This window comes from Vulpes vulpes, chromosome 11 (assembly GCF_048418805.1).
Source record: "Vulpes vulpes isolate BD-2025 chromosome 11, VulVul3, whole genome shotgun sequence".
NCBI classification, from domain to species: Eukaryota; Metazoa; Chordata; class Mammalia; order Carnivora; family Canidae; genus Vulpes; species Vulpes vulpes.
Window position 1 is genome coordinate 97371832 of NC_132790.1, and position 22547 is coordinate 97394378.

The 22547-nt window shown below is 40.5% G+C and overlaps 1 protein-coding gene across 32 annotated transcripts in view; it reads left to right on the forward strand.

The window, feature by feature from the left end:
* The window catches only part of MBNL1 (muscleblind like splicing regulator 1), a 204081-nt gene that overhangs the window by 56976 nt on the left and 124558 nt on the right, over positions 1–22547 (forward strand). For 9 of the 32 annotated variants that reach the window (XM_072727165.1, XM_072727167.1, XM_072727170.1 and 6 more), the window contains exon 2: positions 1616–2631. The exons of 19 other annotated variants lie outside the window; for them this stretch is intronic. In XM_072727165.1, the coding sequence (XP_072583266.1) occupies positions 2458–2631 (174 nt within the window). In that variant the 5' untranslated portion in view covers positions 1616–2457. Of the gene's footprint in view, positions 1–828; positions 1406–1615; positions 2632–22547 lie in introns of those variants that run through there. 4 more of the 32 variants (XM_026015775.2, XM_026015777.2, XM_026015778.2 and 1 more) reach the window with 2 other exon arrangements.

Sequence of the window (22547 nt, forward strand, 5' to 3'; positions counted from 1 at the left end):
AGAGAGAGAGAGAGAGGCAGAGACACAGACAGAGGGAGAAGCAGGCTCCATGCACCGGGAGCCCGATGTGGGATTCGATCCCGGGTCTCCGGGATCGCGCCCTGGGCCAAAGGCAGGCGCTAAACCGCTGCGCCACCCAGGGATCCCCAGCATGAACCCTAAAAGAAGTTTGTAGGAACTCTGCTGGACAGCCAGAGATAGGTCTGTTTAGGTTCTGCATTTACGTATTCACATCCTCGGCTATGCTAGCCCGTTTCCCGAGTATGGTTCCACATGTACCCTATGCCAACTGACCATATTTGGCCTCCGGAGAAGTGGGTGGGCTCGAACACTCTTCTCTCGTGCCGGTGCGAGACCTGGGGAGCCACTGCAGCCCCTTCCCTTGCTGCTGACCCTCAGCACGCAAACAGCTAGACCGTGGGCTTTGGCTTCTGCAGCTGCTAAGCCTCTTGCGAGAGTTTTCCCAATCCTGATCCGAAAGAGAAAGTAAGTGGCGGAAAGCAGACGTGCGCTGGCATCATCAGGTAGTTGGTGCCGAGGTGAGGGGTGGCGCGGGGACAGGGCCCCCCACCAGCCCCCCCAGCCTCCGGCCCCCGGGGCGCTGCCCCCATCGCAGTGCTCACTGGATGTTTAAGGTCTCTGCGATGGGATCACTTTCTCCCTGGAGGTCGACTTCAGATTGGCCCGAGCCGCTGACAACACTGCGCTCCTTATTTTCCCCCCATGACCTCAGCTTCTGCTGAAAAAAATGTGCCAATAAAGGATGCTTTTGTTCGCCTCTCGCCTGCCCGTGATATATTGACAAAGTGTCTGCCGGCTGAATGGAATAGTTTTACAGTAGGAGAGCGGCTGGCAGAGGAGGGGCAGGACCTGGGCTCTGGAAGGAAGTGAATTGGATAGGTCAGGAGAACGTACCATTCGTAAACACCCCTTCCTTTTTTTTCTTTTCACGTGTCAGGCCGGCGGGGGCCGGCGGCGGGGGGCCTGTCCCTGCGCAGAGCCCGAGGCAGAGGCAGCTCGGAAGGCAGCTGCGATCGCCCCCAGGCCTGGCTTTGCAGCGCCCGGGGAAGGACCTGGAAGGCTCGGACCTGCCCTGGAGGCGGTTGGGGGAGCTAACATGGTTTAGTCCACTCACTGCATGTTGGGTAAATTCAAAACCCACATGCTCGTCCTCTTGCAGTGGAATAAGTCACATCTGATGGACATTTTCTGTGCTTATAGCATAGTAATGAACGTCTGACAGGCGCGACCTTTCATAAGACAACCCACACTATTGGCTTTCTGCCCAGAATATTGCTGCAACACTATCTGTGATTGGTTATCTCTCTATCATGCATTGCTTCACAAGGGGAAACGGCCCCTTTTTTTAATAAATCTACGATGGCTGGCTGCAATATGCCTCACTGTAAGTATTGTGTGTGTGTGTGTGTGTGTGTGTGTGTGTGTGTAAGAGAGAGACGGAAGGGGAAGGAGTGAGAGACAGAGACAGACAGAGAGAAAGCGAGAAGCTGGCTTGAATATTACTTAGGCTGCTAGCACATGGCAAGGTTGTGATACTGTAGGACATCAGTGAAGTGCTACTTAGTAAATCTTAACCTATCTCTTTTTTCTACAGGTTGGTACTAAGAAGTGCCTTTCCTGACGTCTCTGCTGCTTGGACCCGCTTCTAGAGCAGTCTCTGCTTTTGCCTTGCTTGCTGCCAGCTAGACTGTGACGACAGCACATCCACCCTCCACCTCTAGCCCAGACACCCCCATTTCTACTTATAATCAAGACAAAAGCTCTAAGTATCTGGCATTGCCCTAGGCTGCTTTAGTGTTAAAAGAAAAGTTTGCTGAAAAAGTAAGATCTCTTCTGCCAGGAAATCAAGGAGGAAAAAAAAAAAAAATCATTTTCTCGATTTGCTCTAAACTGCTGCATCTGTCTATGCCAAACTAATCAATACCGATTGCACCACCAAACTCCATTGCAAATTCAGCTGTGAGGAGATTCCCCTTTCAGACAACTTTGCTGAGAGCAGCTTGGAAATTCGGTGTCAAAGGGTCGGCCACGTTTTCATGCTTGCATTTTGGGCTCCCAATTGGCACTGGGAAGGGGTTACTGAGAGCACAAGGCTGATTCGAGGCCCTACTTTTAAACGTTCATCTACTTACGATTCTGGTATTTCTCTAAAAACCAAAACCTCTTTGAATTAACAGTTTCATGCTGTGAATTTCTAGTGGGAGAGCTTTTCCTTGATATTGACAACACAATTTTCCATGTACTTTTAAAGCAGGGAGTGGGGGAAAAAAAAGTATTTTGGAGGGGACATTTTCATCATCATTTTACAGTTTTATCAGTTCAGCTTTTTATTTTATTTTATTTTTTTTTTGGTTGCTGTTTTTTTTTTTTTTTTTGTGGGGGGGTTGGGTTGGTTGGTTTCACTGAAAAATTTAACTACCTGTAAAATCTATAAACATGGCTGTTAGTGTCACACCGATTCGGGACACAAAATGGCTAACACTGGAAGTATGTAGAGAGTTCCAAAGGGGGACTTGCTCACGGCCAGACACGGAATGTAAATTTGCACATCCTTCGAAAAGCTGCCAAGTTGAAAATGGACGAGTAATCGCCTGCTTTGATTCATTGAAAGTGAGTAAATATTATATTATTTTAAGGATATGCAATGATTGAATGAAGGGGATTGTGACACAGAGTCCGTGGAGTTTGGGGCTCTGGGTTGCTTTGGGAATAGTTTAGTTACACAGTGTATTCTTACTGCTGGTTTTGGGGTGGGGGCCTTTACTGAGAAGCAGTAGAAGCAAGTCTGGCCGAACTTGGTTTGTTATGAATAACTTCATCCGTCCTTTGATGCAATGATTTTTTTTTTTTTTTTTCCTGAAACAGAAAGCGTCAGGCCACTTTTTACTTAGCGATAGCAGTGTCAGTGTCTGTCTATAGGAACAGGAGATGTAGATACTTAGGTGTGTGAGCAAACGCCTAGATTATCCAAGGCCATGGCAATAGCTGAATGAAGATGGTATGTTTTTCCTTGCTTGTAAAAGTGCTGCACCGTTGTAAAAGAAGAGATTTCTAGGCAGCTAAACTTGGATAGACTTTTTTTATATCAACATTTTGACACTGTGGCTTTCCTTTTTATTGTGGAAGCATATGCCTTTAAGGCTGGAAGCGATGCTTTTTGTGGAAAATAGAGAAGTAAGGGTCTCCTGCTGCTCCCGTACCCTAAGTGAGGCATTCAACTTGGCTGAATGTTGAGTTTTAGAAAGAAGTAGGAACTTTTAAGTACTATTATTTGGATTTTTTTAAAAAAAATTTTTTTTTAGCTTCTAAACTTGTACTGTGAAATAACCTAGTTTATTTTGTTAGATACTGATTATTTTGAAATTTGTAACAGTCTCAGCCAGAAGTGTTAAAAGTTAGCTTTTTGGTTGGGCACTACGATACCGAAAGATCCACTTTCATCTGTCTTGACATTCAAAAATGTCACTGGTTTGTATTTCAGGTATCAGGTTTGAAAATGCGCCTTTTAAAGGATAGCATGTGTGTCTTTATTCTGACAGGCGAGGTGAAGGCTAGAAATGTGAAGATTCCCGGGTACTTTCACTTACACAGTTTAATCGAATTGCCTTTGAATACTAATGTGCCACTCTTTGAACCTGTGAGGGGGGTAGGGTGACTATCATTTCACATCCACAGAGAAGTAAAAGTTTCATAGATCCATCTTGGCTTTTGCAAAACAACAACAACAACAACAACAACAACGTGCTTTTATAACAAAAATGCTTTCCTTAATAACATGGGGTGAATTAGCTGAAATAGTCAACTCCTGCGTTAACTCCTAACTCACCCTGATGTGTTAGGAGTTAACATGTGAGTTGACTGTTTCAGTTAATTGCTTCTTGGCTCAGCTTGGGCTGCCTACTTTGCTAAAGTTTTTGCCAAAGACTCAAGGATATTATCTTTAGAGAAGGGTATCCAGGGAGGTGTTCCCAAAAACAAGGCTGTCTTACAGTGTTAGATTATTCTGAACGTCATAGTCCTAAAGATCAATAAGGCAAAAGTTATAAATTACCATCGGGCCTTTCTCTTGCTCTCCTTTGAAAGGCGTCGATGAAGGGCACGGTGGTTGTACCTTTGTGAATGTGTATTCCTAAATGCCTGCTGGCTGAATTTAGGTGTAATTAGAGATGGGGACCCATAAAATGAGGGGCAAGTGGCTAATTACACTTGTCGGTAACCAGCTGTGTCCATAAGTAACCCTGTTTTGACCCAATTACTGGTAAATCTAATTTTTAATCCTACAGACAGTTGATGGTGCCCTCGTAGCTACAAAATGAAGGACATTAAACTTGGCTGTGACATTGAGTGGTTTCACAGAAGACCTGCCTCCACAGCATTTGGAAACATTGTGAAACGTTAAAATTCAGTTGCTATTTTTCCATCTCAAAATATTTTTTTAGTGGCTGCTCACTTGTGGACGCAGAACAGTCTCCCTTTGAGTAAAACAGCAGCATTGCTTAATGACATGCTGTGTGGTTAACAAGATTGAACTGCCACATCAAGGACTTTTTTTTTTTTTTTAAATAACGAGTAATTTCAAGATTTAAATTTACTTATGAAGTGAACTCATTATAGCAGCTAATCAATGCAAACTTTGTCCTTCTTCTTTGTCTTTCTAAGAGAAACTGAAATCTAATTTATGGTGTCTGAAACTTGGTAAAATATTTTGATTGGAATAAGAAGGGGGGGGGAACCAAAACAAAACCCAGACACGAATTTATTTGTGGTGGAGGTTCATACCCAGAACAATAGCTCCTAAAATGTTAGTGAAATAAGTATATTGAGAATTCACGCAACAAACTTGGAATATGTAATTAAGTTCTCATGTCTCAAAAACCACCTTTCCTAGATCCATATTTATAACTAACACGTTGTGTGATTCTTAATACGGCTTTTATAGTTGTCTTCCTGTATTCGGTTTTGTGGCCACAACAGATCAAAAACATATTTTAAAACAGTTAAGGTAACTCTGTGACTCATGCTTGAAGTTCTGAAATTTGGGAGCATTATGAGGTTTCCATGCCAATAACCACCAGATCATTTGTATTGTTTTGGAGAGTAAACGGAAGGAATCTAGAAAACTTGTAATATCCTGACTTCTTGAATTGAATGTGTTGTATGTGTTTCCACAATCCATAGTCCAGCCTTTTGTGAGTTCTTGAGCCGTGAGATGGAGGTGGCCTGTGTAATCTACTATTTTTAGCAAGTTAGGAAAGCAAACCAAATACTCTGTGAGAGGACCCTGTGAAATGGCCGTACCCTTCAGCTGTGCTATTGCAGACTTTGGCCAGGCTCCCAGGTGACTTACGTTCATAGCAGACTTCTACTTCGAAGAGGAGAATTCGTTTCATTAAAAACAGAAGTCGAACAGTTCAAGAAAAGTATCTGCGTAAAAGAAACCAATTGGCCAATGGCTAAAGGTAATAGGAGGAAAATTAGCTGAGAGGTTTTTTCTTTTTTTTTTTTTCTTTTTTTTTGGTTGCAGGTCCGTGATTTCAAAGTCTTTAAATAATTAACGGAGATTAAATTTACTATGTGAAAACATAGAATTCTGTATCGAGATAGATGTGTTGCTAAGTGCAATGAGAGTACACGATAATCAGGAATCTGTGTATATATTAGGTATGTTGGAGATACAGTGATGCCAGGAAGAGAGAGCAGAAGCTGTGATAACGTGTGTTAGTTTATAAATTAAACACGATTTGCAAACACTTTGTTGTTCTCACCTAATTTTTGCTTTTGTACTTGCAGTCTCAATTTATGCCAGTCTGAGGATTTGTTGAGATTGAGAATTAGACCACTTACACACTATATTTTTCAGGGTTTTAGTTACTTCAGAAACTGTGAACATTTGAAAAGGTAGATAATTTTAGGCTTGAGAGAATTTTTTTTTTTTTTTTTTATGGCTTGTGAAAAGGATACCAAAGAGAGAGAGAGAGAAAAAAAAAAAGTCAACACTGCAAGCTGCCATTAGAATAGTATATTTAAGATATGATTCAAGTAACAGTTAATTGGCAAGTTACCTATTTTCTTCAGTAATAATCGCTGAACTCAGATCTAGGGAGTTAATGGAAGCCTACCGAATGTATTTTCTTGTGATGTCAAGTTATTTAGGCTGTCAGAAAAAGTATACTTTCACCGTATGGTCAACACAAAAAGCCTACCGCTTACTGAATTTTTCTTTTTCGAGTGTCCATTCATTTATCAGGTGCAGGAGGAAGGGAGATAGATGTATAACCTTTATATTTACTATTTTCCAAAAATCTAGCGAAATTCTTTTACTTTGAAAACTTCAGTCGCTTGTTTTCCTAGCAAAGTAGGCAGTTATGTTTAAGATGATTAAGGGGTCATTTCACTATTCCACACGTTTGTGTGTATTTATAGCCCAGCCAACCAGATTTGTCATGGACACATCAGAGATCAGATTCCGCCGCAGAGAGGCAGAGGGGATCAAGGGCCCTGAGTGAACACATTTAAGGTGCCTCTGAAGACCTGGCAGATTAAATGAACTCAGCTATTAGAAGATCTACAAATATGTAAACATCCGGGCAAATTAACAGCTGGAGAACGTAAAGCCAATAAGGAAACTCAGGGCCCTACTTTGTCACACAGGGACAGGGTGACATTCTAAAGCGGTCCCGAGGGTCTTCATAGTTAGATTGTCAGAGGTCCTCCATTGTTAGCAGAGGGTATTTTCAGCGTGGCAGGCGCCTGTGTTGCTGGCATAGTCTTTTCATCCTGTCTTTCCAGCCAGTTTTGCTGGTAACCCTGACAAAGTGGTATTTGCAAATTTTACCCCGAACACCCAGTTTTGAACCTTTGATCTTGTAGGGCTCCGAATGCGAATAAACGTTCCCAAGGGTTTTATTGTTACTGTTTATTGTTTTGCTGACGCCCTCTCCCATGTGATGTTAAAACTTGGGCAGATGGGAAGACGTACATGTAAGTCTACAGGTACACATTCAGGGTGGCTCTCGGGGATGGGTTGGCACAGGACTATCTTGTTTCCCCCTAATGACTTAGGAGACGAACTAACTAGAAGGCATAACTTGTGAGACAACGTGTATGATCTTGAAGAGTTCACATTCTAGTTCCTGCACAGAACCCTCCTGACTTTTGTAAAGAATCCCCTGTGAGCGGGCCAGGATGCCATCAACTGTGATATGAACCTTTTTTTTTTTTTCATGAAATTCTCAATGGCTGCAGCTGCTTTTCTAGTACTTATTGGTTTGTTTTTTGTTTTGTTTTGTTTTTTCTAAGGATTTTATTTATTTATTCATGAGAGACAGAGAGAGAGAGAGGCAGAGACATAGTTGGAAGGAGAAACAGGCTCCATGCAGGGAGCCCGATGCAGGACTCGATCCTGGGACCCCAGGATCATGCCCTGGGCTGAAGGCAGGTGCTCAACCACTGAGGCACCCAGACTTCCCCTGCTTCTTCTTCTTTTTTTTTTTTTTTTCAAGATTTTATTTATTTATTTGAAAAAGAGAGTAAAGAGCCAGTGTACTGAGCTGGGGGGAGGGTGGAGTGGGGGAGAAGCAGGGAGCCCGTGATGCAGCCCAGTCCCATATTATGGGGATCGTGGCCTGAGCCCAAGGCAGATGCCTAACCAGGTGCCCCAGGACCCACAGTTTTTTATTCGCTTACTTTCTTTCTATTCTTCAAATTAGAATTGTTTTTAGAAAAATGGTTTTTAAATGAGTTAAGATCTTAAAACTTGGACAGTTTTCAAGTCATGTTTTAAGTCCTGCTACCCACGGCTCTAGTTCTAGGGCCGGTTGTTTGGTTTCCTAAGATTTTGGTAGCCTGCCTCCATTTCTCTCGTTACACCGTCCTTCAGTTCCTGGGTGTGACAAAGTTCCTGTATGTGACAAACGATGCAAACCTAGAGCAGTGTGGCCCTCGGAGCTCGACCTTTAATTGTGATTCAGACCCGTGAACTCCTGCAGAATCCCGAGCCCACGAATAGCCTCAAAACAGTTCCACGTGGAAGGCTCTTAGATGTGCAGGGTGGGGCACATCTGCTCTCCAGGGCGTGTGTGACACACTCCCAGGTCACGCGAGAGGTGAGAAATGGAATGTTTCTCATTTCCAGCACAGACACCCAGGGACCTGGTTTGGGAAGCTTATGCTGTCATTTTCCTTGCCAAGGATAAGTGGAGGATTCCAGCTATCAGCATCACTAATCTGTTACCTTTCATGCTGAGCAATGTCTCTGCCTTCCCACAGTCTTAGACAAAGCTGCTTATTTTCTTACAAAGAGATACTATTGAGGAAATTCTGAAGTTTTTTGCTTGCTTGCTTGCTTTTTTTTTTTTTTAACTTTAGCAAAAACACATTCCATGCTTCTAGATAAGGGAGCATTTTTCTATGTTAACAGGCCAAAAATTATGACAGTCAGTGGGAAGTGGATTAACTAAATAGATAGTGTTTGATTTAGCACTAATGATAGTTATTAATAAGCAGAAATGTCAGTAAAAGCAACTGGAAAGGCTCGTTGGAATTACTTAGCTGTTTGAAGTATAATCGATTATTAGAACAATGATTTCTTTTTTTTTCTTTTCTTTTCTTTTTTTTTTTTTTTTTAGAATAGTGATTTCTTTGTGAATTTCACTCGAAACGAGCCATTCTGGTGAGGAGATCTTACATGAATAGTCATTTATGAGACACAACTGCACAGTTTTTATCGAGTACATAGTTCTCATGCAAATAACATCGAGTGCACATCACCTACAGCATTATTCGTCATCATTTGGCACATTTTTGAAAGACTGACTTTGGGGCAAAGTTTGATTTGTTGTCAGAGATAAGGCTTTCTTTTATAGACGTGTGCTTTGAAAATCCTCATATATAAGTTATAATTATATAAGCCCTCATATATTATAATTTGATTGAAAGGCCGCCTCCTGGATACCTTTGGGCCGTGGCAGTCTCTGACTTTTAATTCATCTTGTGTTATCTCTGAGTTCCTTCCAGCCTACTGACAGTCCGGCTTCAGAGCTGTTGGTTGGGATCCTTCTTTGTATTTCTCTCTGAGGTTATGCAGACATTCCTTAGACGTTTTGTCTTTAGGGAATTGTGTCCAGCATTGAGTCATGGAGACACCTTCCCCTCCCCAGCATGTGGCATGAACAGACTAACTGTTTATGTGTTGGCCAGTTGTCCCGGCCTGTACGATAGGATGATGCCATAGTCCTCACCCTCAGTCCTGAGGCTTCCAACGGCTTCCAACCCGAGGATGGTTTCAGGATCGCAGGATGGCCCAGTGCAGCACCAGCCCTTGTGTGCTCATTCCAGGAAGCAGGAGGAGGCAGGGGCAAAAGAGGCCACAACCTTGCCTTCTTGGGCTTCCTAGCCCTGTGGGGTCCACTAAGCTTCACCTGGTGCTTTATCCTGGTCTCTCATTGGCTGATTTTGGCAGCAAACATAGCTGGGAACTGTAGTCCTTTTTATTTTTTTAATATTATTTTGAGTTTTAATTCCAGTATAGCTCACATACAGAGTTATACTAGTTTCAGGTGTATAATATAGCGGTTCAGCAACCCCATATATTATTCAGTGCTCGTCATGATAAGTATACTACTTTTTTTCACCTGTTCCCCCCCCCCCCACCTCCCCTCTGGTAACCATCAGTCTGCTCTATATAGTTAAAAATCTGTTTCCTGATTTGCTCCCCCCCCCCCCCCCGCCTCTATTTCTCTCTCTGTCTCTCTCTCTTTTTTTCTCCTTTGCTTGTTTGCAGGAACTAGAGTCTTTTAACAGTTGTCCTGGTTAAAATCAGGCCTCTGGGTGGAAAAGGTAGCAGGGGACAATGGATGTTCAGGAGGGCAGCCACGGGGATGAAAGAGTTAGAGAATTTTTTTTTTCTGGGAAAAAAATCCAGAATCAGGTAACTCTCCCTGAAAAATACCTGGGTATGCAGGGTACTGAGGGGAGACCAGCCCTGAAGAGAAACTTTTATCTTCTTACCTTGGCAGACATATCATCAGTCTCTTGTTCTGGGTAACCAGACACATTTAAACAACCAAGTCATGATACATTTAGTCAATAAAACCTGGCCTATCAAAATTGCTTCATTTTTAATTTTTCCTTTGCTAGTACATATCTGCATATGGTTATATAATTATGACTGAACTGCAACAGGAATGCACATCATAAGAGCAGGTCTCAAGTGATTTTATTCGACAGAAGAATCTGTAGTTGCTCCGATGTCTGTGTCTGCTTCTTCCACAAATACATTTTATTTCATCCGTATTGAGTCCGTATTTGTTGAAATTTACGATACGCTGGTCAGTATTTTCACTGTTTTTAGTTTTTTCATAGTACTTAGTCCTCACAAAAACTCTTTGACAGAGTTACTGATATTCCCGCCACTTTACAGACGGCCCCGCTAAAGTACAGAGAAGTGACATGCCCAAGGTCACTCGGCCAGCGAAATGTGAACTCCAAGCCCAGTAACCTGATTTCACAGCCTGCACTTTTAACCGTTTTCCTATAAAACTTTGCTTCTTAATTTACATACCCACATCCTAAGGCTTCAACAAAGGAGTGCCTAAGAGTGAAAAATTTAATGTTTGAGGCAAACTTACAGCACGCAGCCTAAAACAACAAATACTCAAAGATAATTCTCTGTTAGGTCAACAAATGAATCAGTAAGTGAACACGAGATAGCAGCAAGGTAGCGGATGCCACCGACTTTCAGGATTGTGTATTCTAAATGGTCATATGGGACAATGGTTTTAAATTAAGCACCTTAAATAAGCAGTCATCTCTAATAATATAGCCACCCCCCCCCAATCTATTAAAAAAAATAAAAAGCCATATTCCCAGTTTTAGTTGTTTAGAAAGCATCTTCTCCCAGGGGCAATGTGGTTAAGCCATCAGGCCAACCCTCGGAAGTCAAGTACCTCCTACCATGCTGGACTTAAAGTCCAGTACAAATAATACCCGGGAAAACATGGTTATTAATGAAACCCAGGAGGCTGCACAGAAGCATTGTGAGGGCCATCTTATCACCCATCTGAAGTCCTGCTCCTGTCCTAGACCTTAACTGCTTTGGTCAAACTGTTTCGATGGGAATGATAACAGTGCACGTTTCAGTTTAGTGCTCCAGCAACTCACGTGGGCCCTAGCGCAGGAGTCGTGGTTTCTCCAAAGGTCCTGGGGCACTTTCTGCAGGGCAGCGCAAGAGGTTCCCTGGCTTCGTGCTTGGGCTGCTCCTGCTCCCATGCTGCCTTGCAGCAGGGCACTGGCTCAGAATCAGCAGGGACTCAGGATGGTGTGGGATGAGGGGCTGTAGTCCAAAGCTTACTCAGGTTGGGAAGACTTTTTTTGCCAGTGTCTTCCAAGTGACCTTTTCCTTCTCCCCCAATACCCCCCCCCAAAAAAACAACAACAACAACAAAAAACCTCAACCTGCACGTGCACAGCTTGTTGATCCTGACTCTCTCTGGTCCACTGTGGAACTTCATGTTAGTGATGAGCTTTCTTTCATTTCTGAAATTTTCTAAAGTGTAGCTGTTATTTTGATACGGTTGCTTTTTTAGTTATTAGTAGCACAGATGGATAGTGGAAATATCAAAACTAAAAAAAAAAAAAAACTATTTTTTTGTTTCCTGGGTGTTTTATCACGAGATAGAGTAAACGGATTATCAGTAAAGACCCAGAGATGAGGAGGAAGATGGTACAGCAGGCCTAGGGGAGGGATGGGCCCCAATTCAAGGAGTGTAAACACTTCCCATGTCAGACTTTGGGAAGGTATGGAAAGACAAGTCTTTAAGGGGCTAACTGCTAACAAGGAGACCAGTACGGTGGGGGTGGTGGTGATGGAGTTTGGAAGAGTAACTCCTCCACAGCAATTGGAGGGCCCGTGGAAAGGGAACTTCGGGAAGACAGACAGAAATGTCTCTGGTTGTTTATCTTTCCTTTTGTCTCTCCACTCCCTCTCATTCTCAGACCACAAGTGGGAAGAAAAGGCCACTAAAAGGAATCCCCACCGAGAGAGTTCCCATAGGCATGGGCCACCAGAGTAGGGTGGCTTTTCCTGAGTCATCATTGGCCAGTTGGGATCCACCTGTATTTTCCCCCCAGCTCATAACTTTAGGCCCGGAAGGATTCTTCTGAAGCTGTCTCAATTTATTCAGCCGTATTTATATTTTAACTTTCTGTTAATGTTAGGTTGAGACTGATTACTTATTGAGAATCCCACACCGTTTCCTTAAGACCCCATAAGACTCCAGGCCTCTTCAGTTAGCCCTGGTTTCTCTGCGTAAAATTCACCCTCGGTGTGTAAGGCTTCTGGATTTCAGAGTCACTTGTACTTAGGTCCAGGGCATTCTCAAATAAGGCAAGAAGCATCTGCTGTTAATAGTTGACAGTAAATTACACAAAGTAAAACATGGAAAATTAAAGTTAGAAAAGCTGGGGAGCTTTTCTATCATTTTCAATTTTCTGCACAAGCACGGACATAATCAGTGTTTAGGATCTGCTTGTGACGGATAAATTACATCTGTAATTCATTCTTTTCCATGTTACTGCATTCAGACGATAATTTGCTTTCAGATATCTTTGCTCATCTAATATTCTAAAATCGTTCATAGGCTGAAAATAAGTCTAGTTACATCTCCCAGTCCCAGGAAGCTTTTAAAACTAAAGAGTGTTAGCTTACCAAACAGGTCAAATTAAAAAAAAAAAAAAAAAGAAGAAGAAGAAGAAGAAGGGGAAGGAGTGTTTTGAGAGAAACATAGCGAATTTATCATGCCCAGAATAAGATTCCTCTCTGGGAGAGGACCTTACTTTTCATAAAACAATTCTCCTTTAAGGGAGGCAACCAAGAAATGAACCATGGAAAAAGAAATAACTAAAAAATTCATTATTTATCTAAAGAATCCTATTAAGAAAGATCTGTGTTCTGAATGAACTATCTTTCTTCACATTATCTCATATCTCTTCACGGTTAAGTGGAAACTGATGAAATCTAAATCTAGCCATGAGAAAAGATTATCCTGATTTTATTTATTGAGCTTATTTTTTTTTTTTTTTTGCTCTTACGAACTTTTACTGCCAGACATTGCCTTCCATGAATCACAGCAGAGTAATAAATTGAAAACAAATGTCCACATAAGGAAATCCAACATATTTAAAAAAAAAAAACAAAAAACTCAAGTTGACTTACACTTAGATGAACTAACGAGTTGTGACCTACACCGAAGAGTCATCTACATTGTACATTTTTGCATAGTGGACTCTATTTAGGGAGTTTTGCTCCTACAAAGCCTTTAAGCTAAAATTAACCAATAGTAGCTTCGCATGTAACAGCCATGAAGTGGATTATGTGTACATAGTGAGAAGTGCAGAATTATAATTCTGAAAAACCTCTCCTAGTGAGAAATGCAAAATTACAATTTTAAAAAACCACTCCTAGCTACTCTTGGCTTCTGTGCTTTGCACTGAGGATGAATAATGCCGGAGGAGGGATTTTCACCAGAAACATGTTCTTACACTGAAAGTTTAGGAATTTAAAGACCTTGCAGACTAAAGTTTTTACGACTTCTGCATATCAGCCAGAGAAGACAATCCATCCTTCTTCCCCACTTTCGTCATTTCTAACCTGCTATGTGCCAGACATTATGATGGGCCATCCTGCTGCAATAGTGAGTGACTCACGGGGGCCCTGCCCTTTTTGGGTGTTGGTAGAACAGTCGTAACCAAAAGCTTTTGAGCTTCTGAGACATACAGTGAAGCTTACAATGATCAGAGAATAATAAGCCATTCTTTGACCTCTTCTCTAATTTTAAAATTTCCCATTAGAACACCGATTTGCCCATGTAAAAGCAGAAGCAGACACGCAAAACGTCCTCCTGTGGGTCTGTGGAGGTTTGTTATGAAAAACACTGTCAACTGGGACGTGGTCGGTGTAGGAAGAGCAGATGAGTTTCAGCTCTGGTTGTGTGTGTTGCGAGGAAGACCGTGTGTTTGTGTTACTCAGAGTGGTTCACCGCTGATTTATAACCCGGTCAGAGGTTTATGCCAGGCCCATCATCACGTTGCATCATTTAGCAAGATCAACCTGAGTCCGATTGATTTGAGGGGAGCACGCATAGAAATGGTTACTTTTACTTGCCCAATTTGATCATTACTCTATTGATTATATAGCAGATGAGGCCTGAGCGCGATGGCATAACCTGTAGAAGGGGGCACGGTCTGCAAGCGTATGAACCTGGGGTTCAGCACAGCCCAACAGTGATAGGCGTGATCACTGTGCAGGCGAAACCCGGGGTTCATCCTCGGGGAGTCCACATGGTCAGATGATGGACATACTTGGGCAGGTATTTGTTGCGTCCCTGTAACTTCCTGCATTTAAGACAGCTCGAGTTTTTAAATCATGATCGCTCTCGCACTTTTTATAATTCAGAAAGCCATGCCTGAGCAATCAGGGAGATCCCCTCCCCGCCCCCAGCCAAAATGGGAAATTTATACTAAAGTTTTAGCTAGAAGTCTGATAATGTAGAGAACCTAAGCATTAGATCGGGAAGGATTTTGAAAGTCATGCCAGACTGGAATCAGTTTACCAAATTGGGATAATAGACTGCTGTTTGGGGGGAAAAATGAGAATTTCAGGATTCCAAGACACAGCTTGAAGGGAAGTAAAGCACACCAATAGGGAGGTTTTCCTTCCATAAGTATATATATATATATTTTTTTTTTGCATAAAATAGAATATGCTTTCTTATTCAAAGAAATAGTATAATTTCTATTTTTCTAATGTACCAGACATCATTTTGTGAGAGGCTGAGATTTCATTCTTATTTTATGAGTTTTAATTGGACATTTATGATAATATTGGAAATAAGCCAAAAATTATGCTGAAAAGCCTCTGTCTGTCTTTGTAAGTAAAACCATATAAAATTAAAATCTAGAGGAAACCATCCACCTGTCTCTTTTGTAATGGTTTATGTTATATGTCTTTATGTTGTATGTCTCATTTATGTATTTATAATAACTTTTAGCATCCTAGTTTAAAAATTAGTGAAATTTTGGTAGTTCATTTTAGTTCTTCGTATTATTTGTGTAGTACCTATAATATTAATATATCTGAAATATCTAGATCCAGTGAAAGGAGGTGTTTTCACATGAGTACTTTAATTTTAAAATAACTCCCCCTATTCTTCTTAAGACTTTTGCATTCTGTGTAGGCACAAGCATCACTGATTGCATTCTGTTTGTGATATGGCCCAAAGAGCATGTTTGCTCTCAGAAAAATGTGGACTTAGTAATGTGAAATAGCTGAGCTTCCTGGGCATTAGTAACTATTAACTTTAAATTATAATCCTGGACTGTTAAGAGTTGTATCTCAAATATTAGTGTTCATTATATGATTTAAAATGCCCCGTGGGAAATATATATTCTCACAGAGCAGTTGGTTTGGATGAGTGATAGCGTGGAGAAAAGCGAACAGACAACCTTTAACATCAATAGCAAGTGTTACAAGGATCCTTTCTTTGAATGATTAGAAACTCCAAGCCTTTGGGCCATTTTCTTGACTGTATCAGTTTAATCAAACAGCTAGTTAGAAAGATCTTTGACACAACTGTCTTTGATATGAATTCAAACTTGGCGTAAAAGTCGAATTTACTTCGTGTCTAGGACAAAATTGATCACAGGAAAAGATGAGCAGTACTTTTTGTTCTTTGACTTTATTTCTCTGGGCATTTTCTTCATGACTTTGCTTTAGTATTGGCTTGATTGATTGATTGTTTTCTGAATGTCTGGAATGGCCTCTGTGTTCTTTTCCTTGGGATGAAGTTCATAATGAATATTACTTTATAGCAAATAAATATGAGTGCCAGGAAGAGTGAGAAAAGGGCCAGTGTTTTTTTTTTTCTCACTTAGTCTAAAGGCTATATATATATATATATATTTTTTTTTAAATCAGTGTAGGATCTTTAGAATAATTGCAAAAGCTATACACAAAAATGTTCATGGCAAAGAATAAGAGCTGGTTAAGAGCCCAGAGCATGACTTCAATTGGACCTGGGTTTGGTTGCATCCGTTACTTCCTGCTGACTTGGTGTCAGTCACTGTGGCCTCTGAAAGGAGGCTAAGTGCACCTGCTATGAAGGTTCACGTGGAGTCCGCGAGATCAGTTATATAACACAGGTCACTTCACACAGTGTCTCACCCATTGTAAATACTCTGTACATGGTAGTTGCTAGTGCTGTTCTTGTCTCAGTGCTGGATTGGGTCTAAGTTATCTTTCCCCCTACGAGAGGAACTTGACCTTATGTCAGAATGAATATCACATGCAGTTTGCATGTTGTCCCAAAGATATCTACCCATTATTTGATTAAAAAATTAGAAACACCTTTGATCTGGATGATGCACATAATGTGCATGATCGCATCCGAGCTTTTTTACTTACCGGTTATCAAGAGAAGATACCCCTTAACCTCTCAACATGTGTACCGCTTGACGTTAAACTCACAGGGGTAGTATTAATGCAATAATTCAGTGTTTATATCGTTGTCTGTGCGTGGAAACCCATCTCGAAGTGCAGTTATCCATGAATGAAAAAGTGGTTGTAGCCATCTGTTCCAAATTTAGTTTCATTTAAAACTAATGCCTCTTTAGCTCTGTGCTGGTCTAAAATAAATAACTCACATTTGATATTTCAAGCACTATATTATTTATATAAATTTCTTCCTAAAAGACTCACCTAAGCCTTTTATTTTTTTTTTCAAAAATAAAATTGATGTTTATTCAATAAAGTACCTGCACGGCGTAGAAGGTCAAATATTAAAGTCCCATGTTTTCATGATTTGTACTATCCCTACTTCGTCCTAAGCCTGTATAAACTTACTTACTTGGTAGAAAGTCAACCGCTCACTTCCTCAAAGGCAGCAAGAAGTATCCAAGGCCACAGAATTCTATTTACCACATCCTCGTTCCCCACCCCCACCCCCTTCCACCGTTACTCCGAATGGATAGGGATCCAGTTCTAGCCCAAATGGTTTCTTTTGCTCCAAGGTATGTAAAGGTGCTGCCTAATTTCACAAGCTTGAGACTTTTGACTTTGGGTAGACATAGGAGAGTATATACTTTTTGCAGCAAGGAGGGGAAAAAAGAAAAAACCCAGCTTCCTGATTCGACTGGTTCTCCAGGAATAGTACGGCCTCGTGGTTTCCCACGGGCAGCTTCGGGTTTTCCTTTGCAGTTGTGTGAATGTTTTGCTACGTTCTAATTCAGAACATGAGCTGTGCTTTTACTGTTGGGTTTACTGAGCCATGCCACCGCCACCTTGTTAAGGATATCGATTATTGCCCCCTTCTATTCTGCTGTGCATCGATTCAGTACGTGGCAGTGAGTTGGCTGTATTACTTGTTGAAAAAGGGTCAAATACATGTTCAGAGGAGATGCTTACAGTCTGTTTAATTGAGTTGGCTATTTAGGCTTTTAACATGTGAAACAATGGGGAGAAAGTAGAGGAGGACCTCTGAGGGCAGGGGAAGTAAAATTTGCCTTCAGGTTTTCAGAAGATGCCAAAAATTGTGCAAGAAGGGTTTCCTGGAATTAAGTGGTCAGTTGATACTCAGTGAACAGACGTGTAAAACCTGGGATTTTTCTCTTAAAAATCAAGGGAGGTAGCACCTTCAGATGCTTGTGTTTTACTGATAAAAATTCACTTCTCTGAGAATGATTTCATGTTGAAACTACATATTACTAGTTGTAAGTAGAAATAATGAGCAGGATGTACATGTGTCTGGGGCACTCACATTTTAGGGGGATTGCAGAGTGAGTTAAGCAAAATAAGTAAAAATCCAATGAGTTCTTCATATTTACTGTTGTTTTGTTCCATGTTATGTAGTTTAAAAAGTTTTTTTTTTCCCCATCTAAATAACAACACGTAAGATAAGGCCAAGATTTAGTTTCTTTAACATGGATTGTTTGACTTTTCTAAACTTTAGACAGTCCACACTTAATGTAAAAAAAAAAAAAAAAATTAACCCCCAGAATGAGATCATGGTACCATGGTTCTCTGATGAATGTTACCTTTTGTTTTAGCAGCTCAGTTGGCTCTAATCCATGGAAAAGTTTTTATTTCCCATCAGCTCCAAGGTAGGAGCCAAACCAAAGTTAAAGAAACATTTTCCAGCGGACAAGTCTCTACAGCTACTATCAACAGTCGAAGAGCATGCACTTGTGCATTCTCTCTCTCTCCCTCTTTTTCTTTTATGGAAATATTAAGTTGGGAAACAATACTGAGATACCGATAATGAAAGTGACTTTATGTTAATAAAGGCAATCCTTATTAATCCTTCCTAGTCATACTATGACCTCAACGTTTAAGTTTGCTTACTTTTTAAAATATATTTGCTTCAGAACGATTGGAGGACCACTGCCTCCCTATGTTAATCATACCTTGCAGGCCTTTTTGATCTACAACCTTTGGTCACCTCTGGTTTATTTGGCTAGTGTACGATTTTTGAAGAATGGGGGAACATAGACAATTATAGCCTGGCTTTTTGAAATGCCTTTTAAAATCCTGGCCTCAAAAGACCTCCCGGTTCAGAATTAACCATAGAATTATGAAAAGCTCAGCATCGAACATAGAGAGTCTATAAGAGAAGGTGCCAATTGGACCACTTAGGCTGCAAATATCTGCTAGACCCAAACCTTCCCCTTGCCTAGTGATCCTAAGTGGGATGCACTTAATTCCAAGTGAGTCGACAGCTTACATGGCATGCCCACCGTGTGCCAAACGTCATCTCGGCTACTTCTCCAGGCGTCCGGCACATAGTAGAAAAGACTTGGAAAGGTGTATTCCCACCCCCCCCCCCACTCCTCCCCACCTCCACTTGCCCTACCAGCTAGACTCACTCAGTTGGAATCTCTAAACCAAGAAACACAGCCAGATATATTTTTAAACAGCTATATGCTCCTGGTTAACAATCGCTCTTTTAACATTGCTGAGAGGTTCAGGGAACATAGTATTTTTGTCATGACTTCTCAATCTATATAGAAGATGTATTTTTCTCCTAAGGATAAAACCATCTGGAAATCTTCATAAGCTCCAGACTCTCACACAGAGCTGGCTTTGCTTTCTGAGGAGCACTGTAGATAAGTTTTCAAACAGGATCTAGGAAAACAAAATAACCTCCTTACCTACCTAGTAATCTCTTGTTCAGAGTTAGAAGGTAAAGTCACTTCATTTCAATAGTGTCTTCGTTGGATTTCTGATTCAAAAATAATTTTTCTCTCTAAATGACATTCCCTATGATCTCTGTTACCGTAAAAAAAAAAAAAAATGCTATTTGATGTGTGTTGATGATAATTAGGTTTCCGTGTGTTGTGTGTCTCTCATTTTGTGATCTCTTTTCTATTAGTGATCGTAGCCTGTTGGTAAAAGGATAAGTGTGACTTTTCAGTTCTATAATGTGTGTCAACAGATGTGGAGTTCCAGTAATGATCTGTTTGATTTCATAACCTTTTTTTGGTACAGAATTCCGTATTTCCTTACCTATCTTATTTCTTAGTTATCTCCGAATAACCCCAAATAATCTTCAAATAACTCTAGTACGTCCTCTTTGAATTTCTAATGGATTCTTGCTTGTGGCACCAAAGTTAGCAGTGATGATGATAGTCTATTAAAACTTAGAGACCTTCTTCGGTTCACTTGACCCCTTACCTTTTAAGTATAATGGGTTTAAAGGTGGCAGACTTTTCCTGCCTAAGTGGTCGTCTTCAGACATACCAAACACATAGCCTGTGTGGATATGGTTTTATAAACTATCAACACATGAGAGGGGTTCTAAGACTCCAAATGCTTGTTGTTCCTTTAGAACTTCATACATAAATCGCATGTGTTGTTCTAGGAAGTGGAAAATGGATGGTGAGCTTTAGCCTGTAGTATATTTTGACAGCATGAATGAGTCAAGCAAGCAATTTTCCAGACTGCTTAATAGTACAAAGGAAAGGGCTTCTAAGGAAGTCCTTCTTATGACTAGCTGAAAATATTTTTCTGAGTAACTGTTCTAGAGAAAAACAGGTCACTGTTGGAAGAAAAATGAAATCCCAAGTTACAAGCATTCTGAAAGTGACTCGATCACTAAAATGTGTTTATCTTATGACAAAGCTCCTTAAAAGGATAACTGCTTCATGCGTCTCCAGTTATTTCTTGAATATTGTCTTGAAACTCAACAAGAAATTGTGCAACACCATGATGAGTTTTAACTCAACCATCATGGCAGATTGTTGGCCATTCTGTTTCTTGAACTGTGGTTTTTTTTTTTTTTTTTTTTTTTTTTTTTTTTTTTTTTTTTTTTTTTTTTTAATTCTAGTAGCATAAATAACGCTGCATTATCATAATCTTAAAGGTAAAATGCTTTATGTTCATAAAGTGATCACAAGTCCATCACGTGGTTGCGAACTGGATTTGAATGAAAATAGGACTTGATCGATGGAAAATCATTTGTGGGTTTACAGATTTTATGCTGGGTGGCTTGAAAAGACACATTATCCTGCCACAGCTCTTCACCCAGGGACAGTGCTCAGTGTGAGCTTGACGGATTCCAACCGTGGGGCTTCTCATGACTGCATACATAGATCTTTGAAAGGATAGGCTGCAAATCTTGTTTCTAAGCCATGACTAGCTCTTATGTCAATTGAAGAATAGAAATAAAATCAATACACATTAAAAAATAAAAGACACTCAGCAGTCATTCACAGATTGCAGTCAGCTTTTAGACTGTAATATCCTGGCTGGTAAAGTACCCTTGATTCTTATTTTTCAGTATGAGGTTAATATTGAAAATTTGGAATATAACCTACAAGTCTCATTTTTATTTGTACTGTTGGAAGGGTTTCTAGTATTTTTTGAAGTAACTTGAAAGAAAACTGGGATTTTTAGCTGTGATTCCACTTAAGGTTTCTGCCAGAGTAACTGTGTCAAGGCAATCGCTCAGTAGTCAAGATTCCACGACAAGTGAAGCTTTATAAAAATTGTTAAGAATTAAAAACCTCAGGTGCTAGGTTTTTCCATGAAAAAAGGTGTTTTTTTTTTTTTTCCTCTATCACTTTTAATATTGAACTCCAGTGATCCATAGATTCTTGGGATTGCAGTTAGAAGAGTCTTGAGAAACAATGTCCTACAATCCATTTGTTTTACTGCTTAGGAAACCAAGGAGCCGCCAGTGAGGTTAGGGCCCAATTACAGTCCTAAGGATCCTAAGATCATCAGGACTCTTTAAATGTGACTAGTCAATAGGTCCCAGCAAAAACTGGAATATCTTGTCTTCATTTCATGAAAATGGCATTACTGATACACCTGGTTGATGAGAACTGCTATTAAGGTCAAGTCACTGCTGTTCACTGCTATTAAGGTGAATTACTTCCTTGACTCTTTTGATGCCTTGATTACTGGTGGCATTAAAGGTTTATGGTTTAATAGCAGGCTCTCCCCAAAAAAGTATGTGTGCATATACCTGAGTTTGTTATAAGACTAATAAAAGGATATATAGGACACAGTTTAAGATTGTAATAAGATATACAATACCCTATATTTATAGCCTATATTTTAAATTCTCCATACCCAATTGATTCTTACAGATGCTTTTTGTTTGTTTGCTAAACGCTTACATCTTTAGCCAACCTGCAGTTGCAGGTGACAGATGGATTTAGTTCTGTCTCTGTGCTCTTATTCATAAGGTCCTTATTATACAATGACTGTCAGATGAGACATACTCTATGAAATGATGACGTTTTCTTTTGTTTTTTTTATGATTATGTTTTCTTGTCTACTTCTCCCGAGCATTCTATCACAGAATAAATCACATCTTACGTTCATTTGTTAATGTTTCTTTTTCCCCCCATTAGCGTTTAAGCTCCCTAAGAATGGGAAGCTTACATTAATCACCTCTGTATGTATGGTGTTTTGAATATCTTTGGCATCTATTAAGTGTTTGTTGAATTGAAAGCCAAGTTTTTTCCTGACCATGACTAATAATCATGTGCTTTTTAAAAAAAAAAAAATATTTTACAGGGGGAGGAGGGGCAGAGGGAGAGAGAGAATCAGAAACTCAAGCAGACCCCCTGCTGAGCGGGCAGCTGGATGTGGGGTTTGAACTCACAGCCCTGAGATGATGAGCTGAGTCAAAGTCAGAGTCCCAATGCTGAACCTCGACGTGCTTTTATGAATTCAGTGTTGGAGAATTTTTTCATGGAATGGGACATTTATTGGCTAGCAACATGTAACTATAAACTCTTTCTCGAAGGAGTCCCTCATTTATTGTAGGACTCAAGCAGTTAAATTGCTCTGACACTCTAATGGGTTGTTTATGTTCTCTTGGTGTAAATTTCTAGAACGGGCCTTTATTTGCGCTTAAGCCATGTTCTGCATGTTATCTTGTACATAGGGACCTGGCCAGGCTTCCTGATACATGGGTGTATATACAGCCCATGGCTCTAATGGGGAATGGTCACTAGTGGGTGCA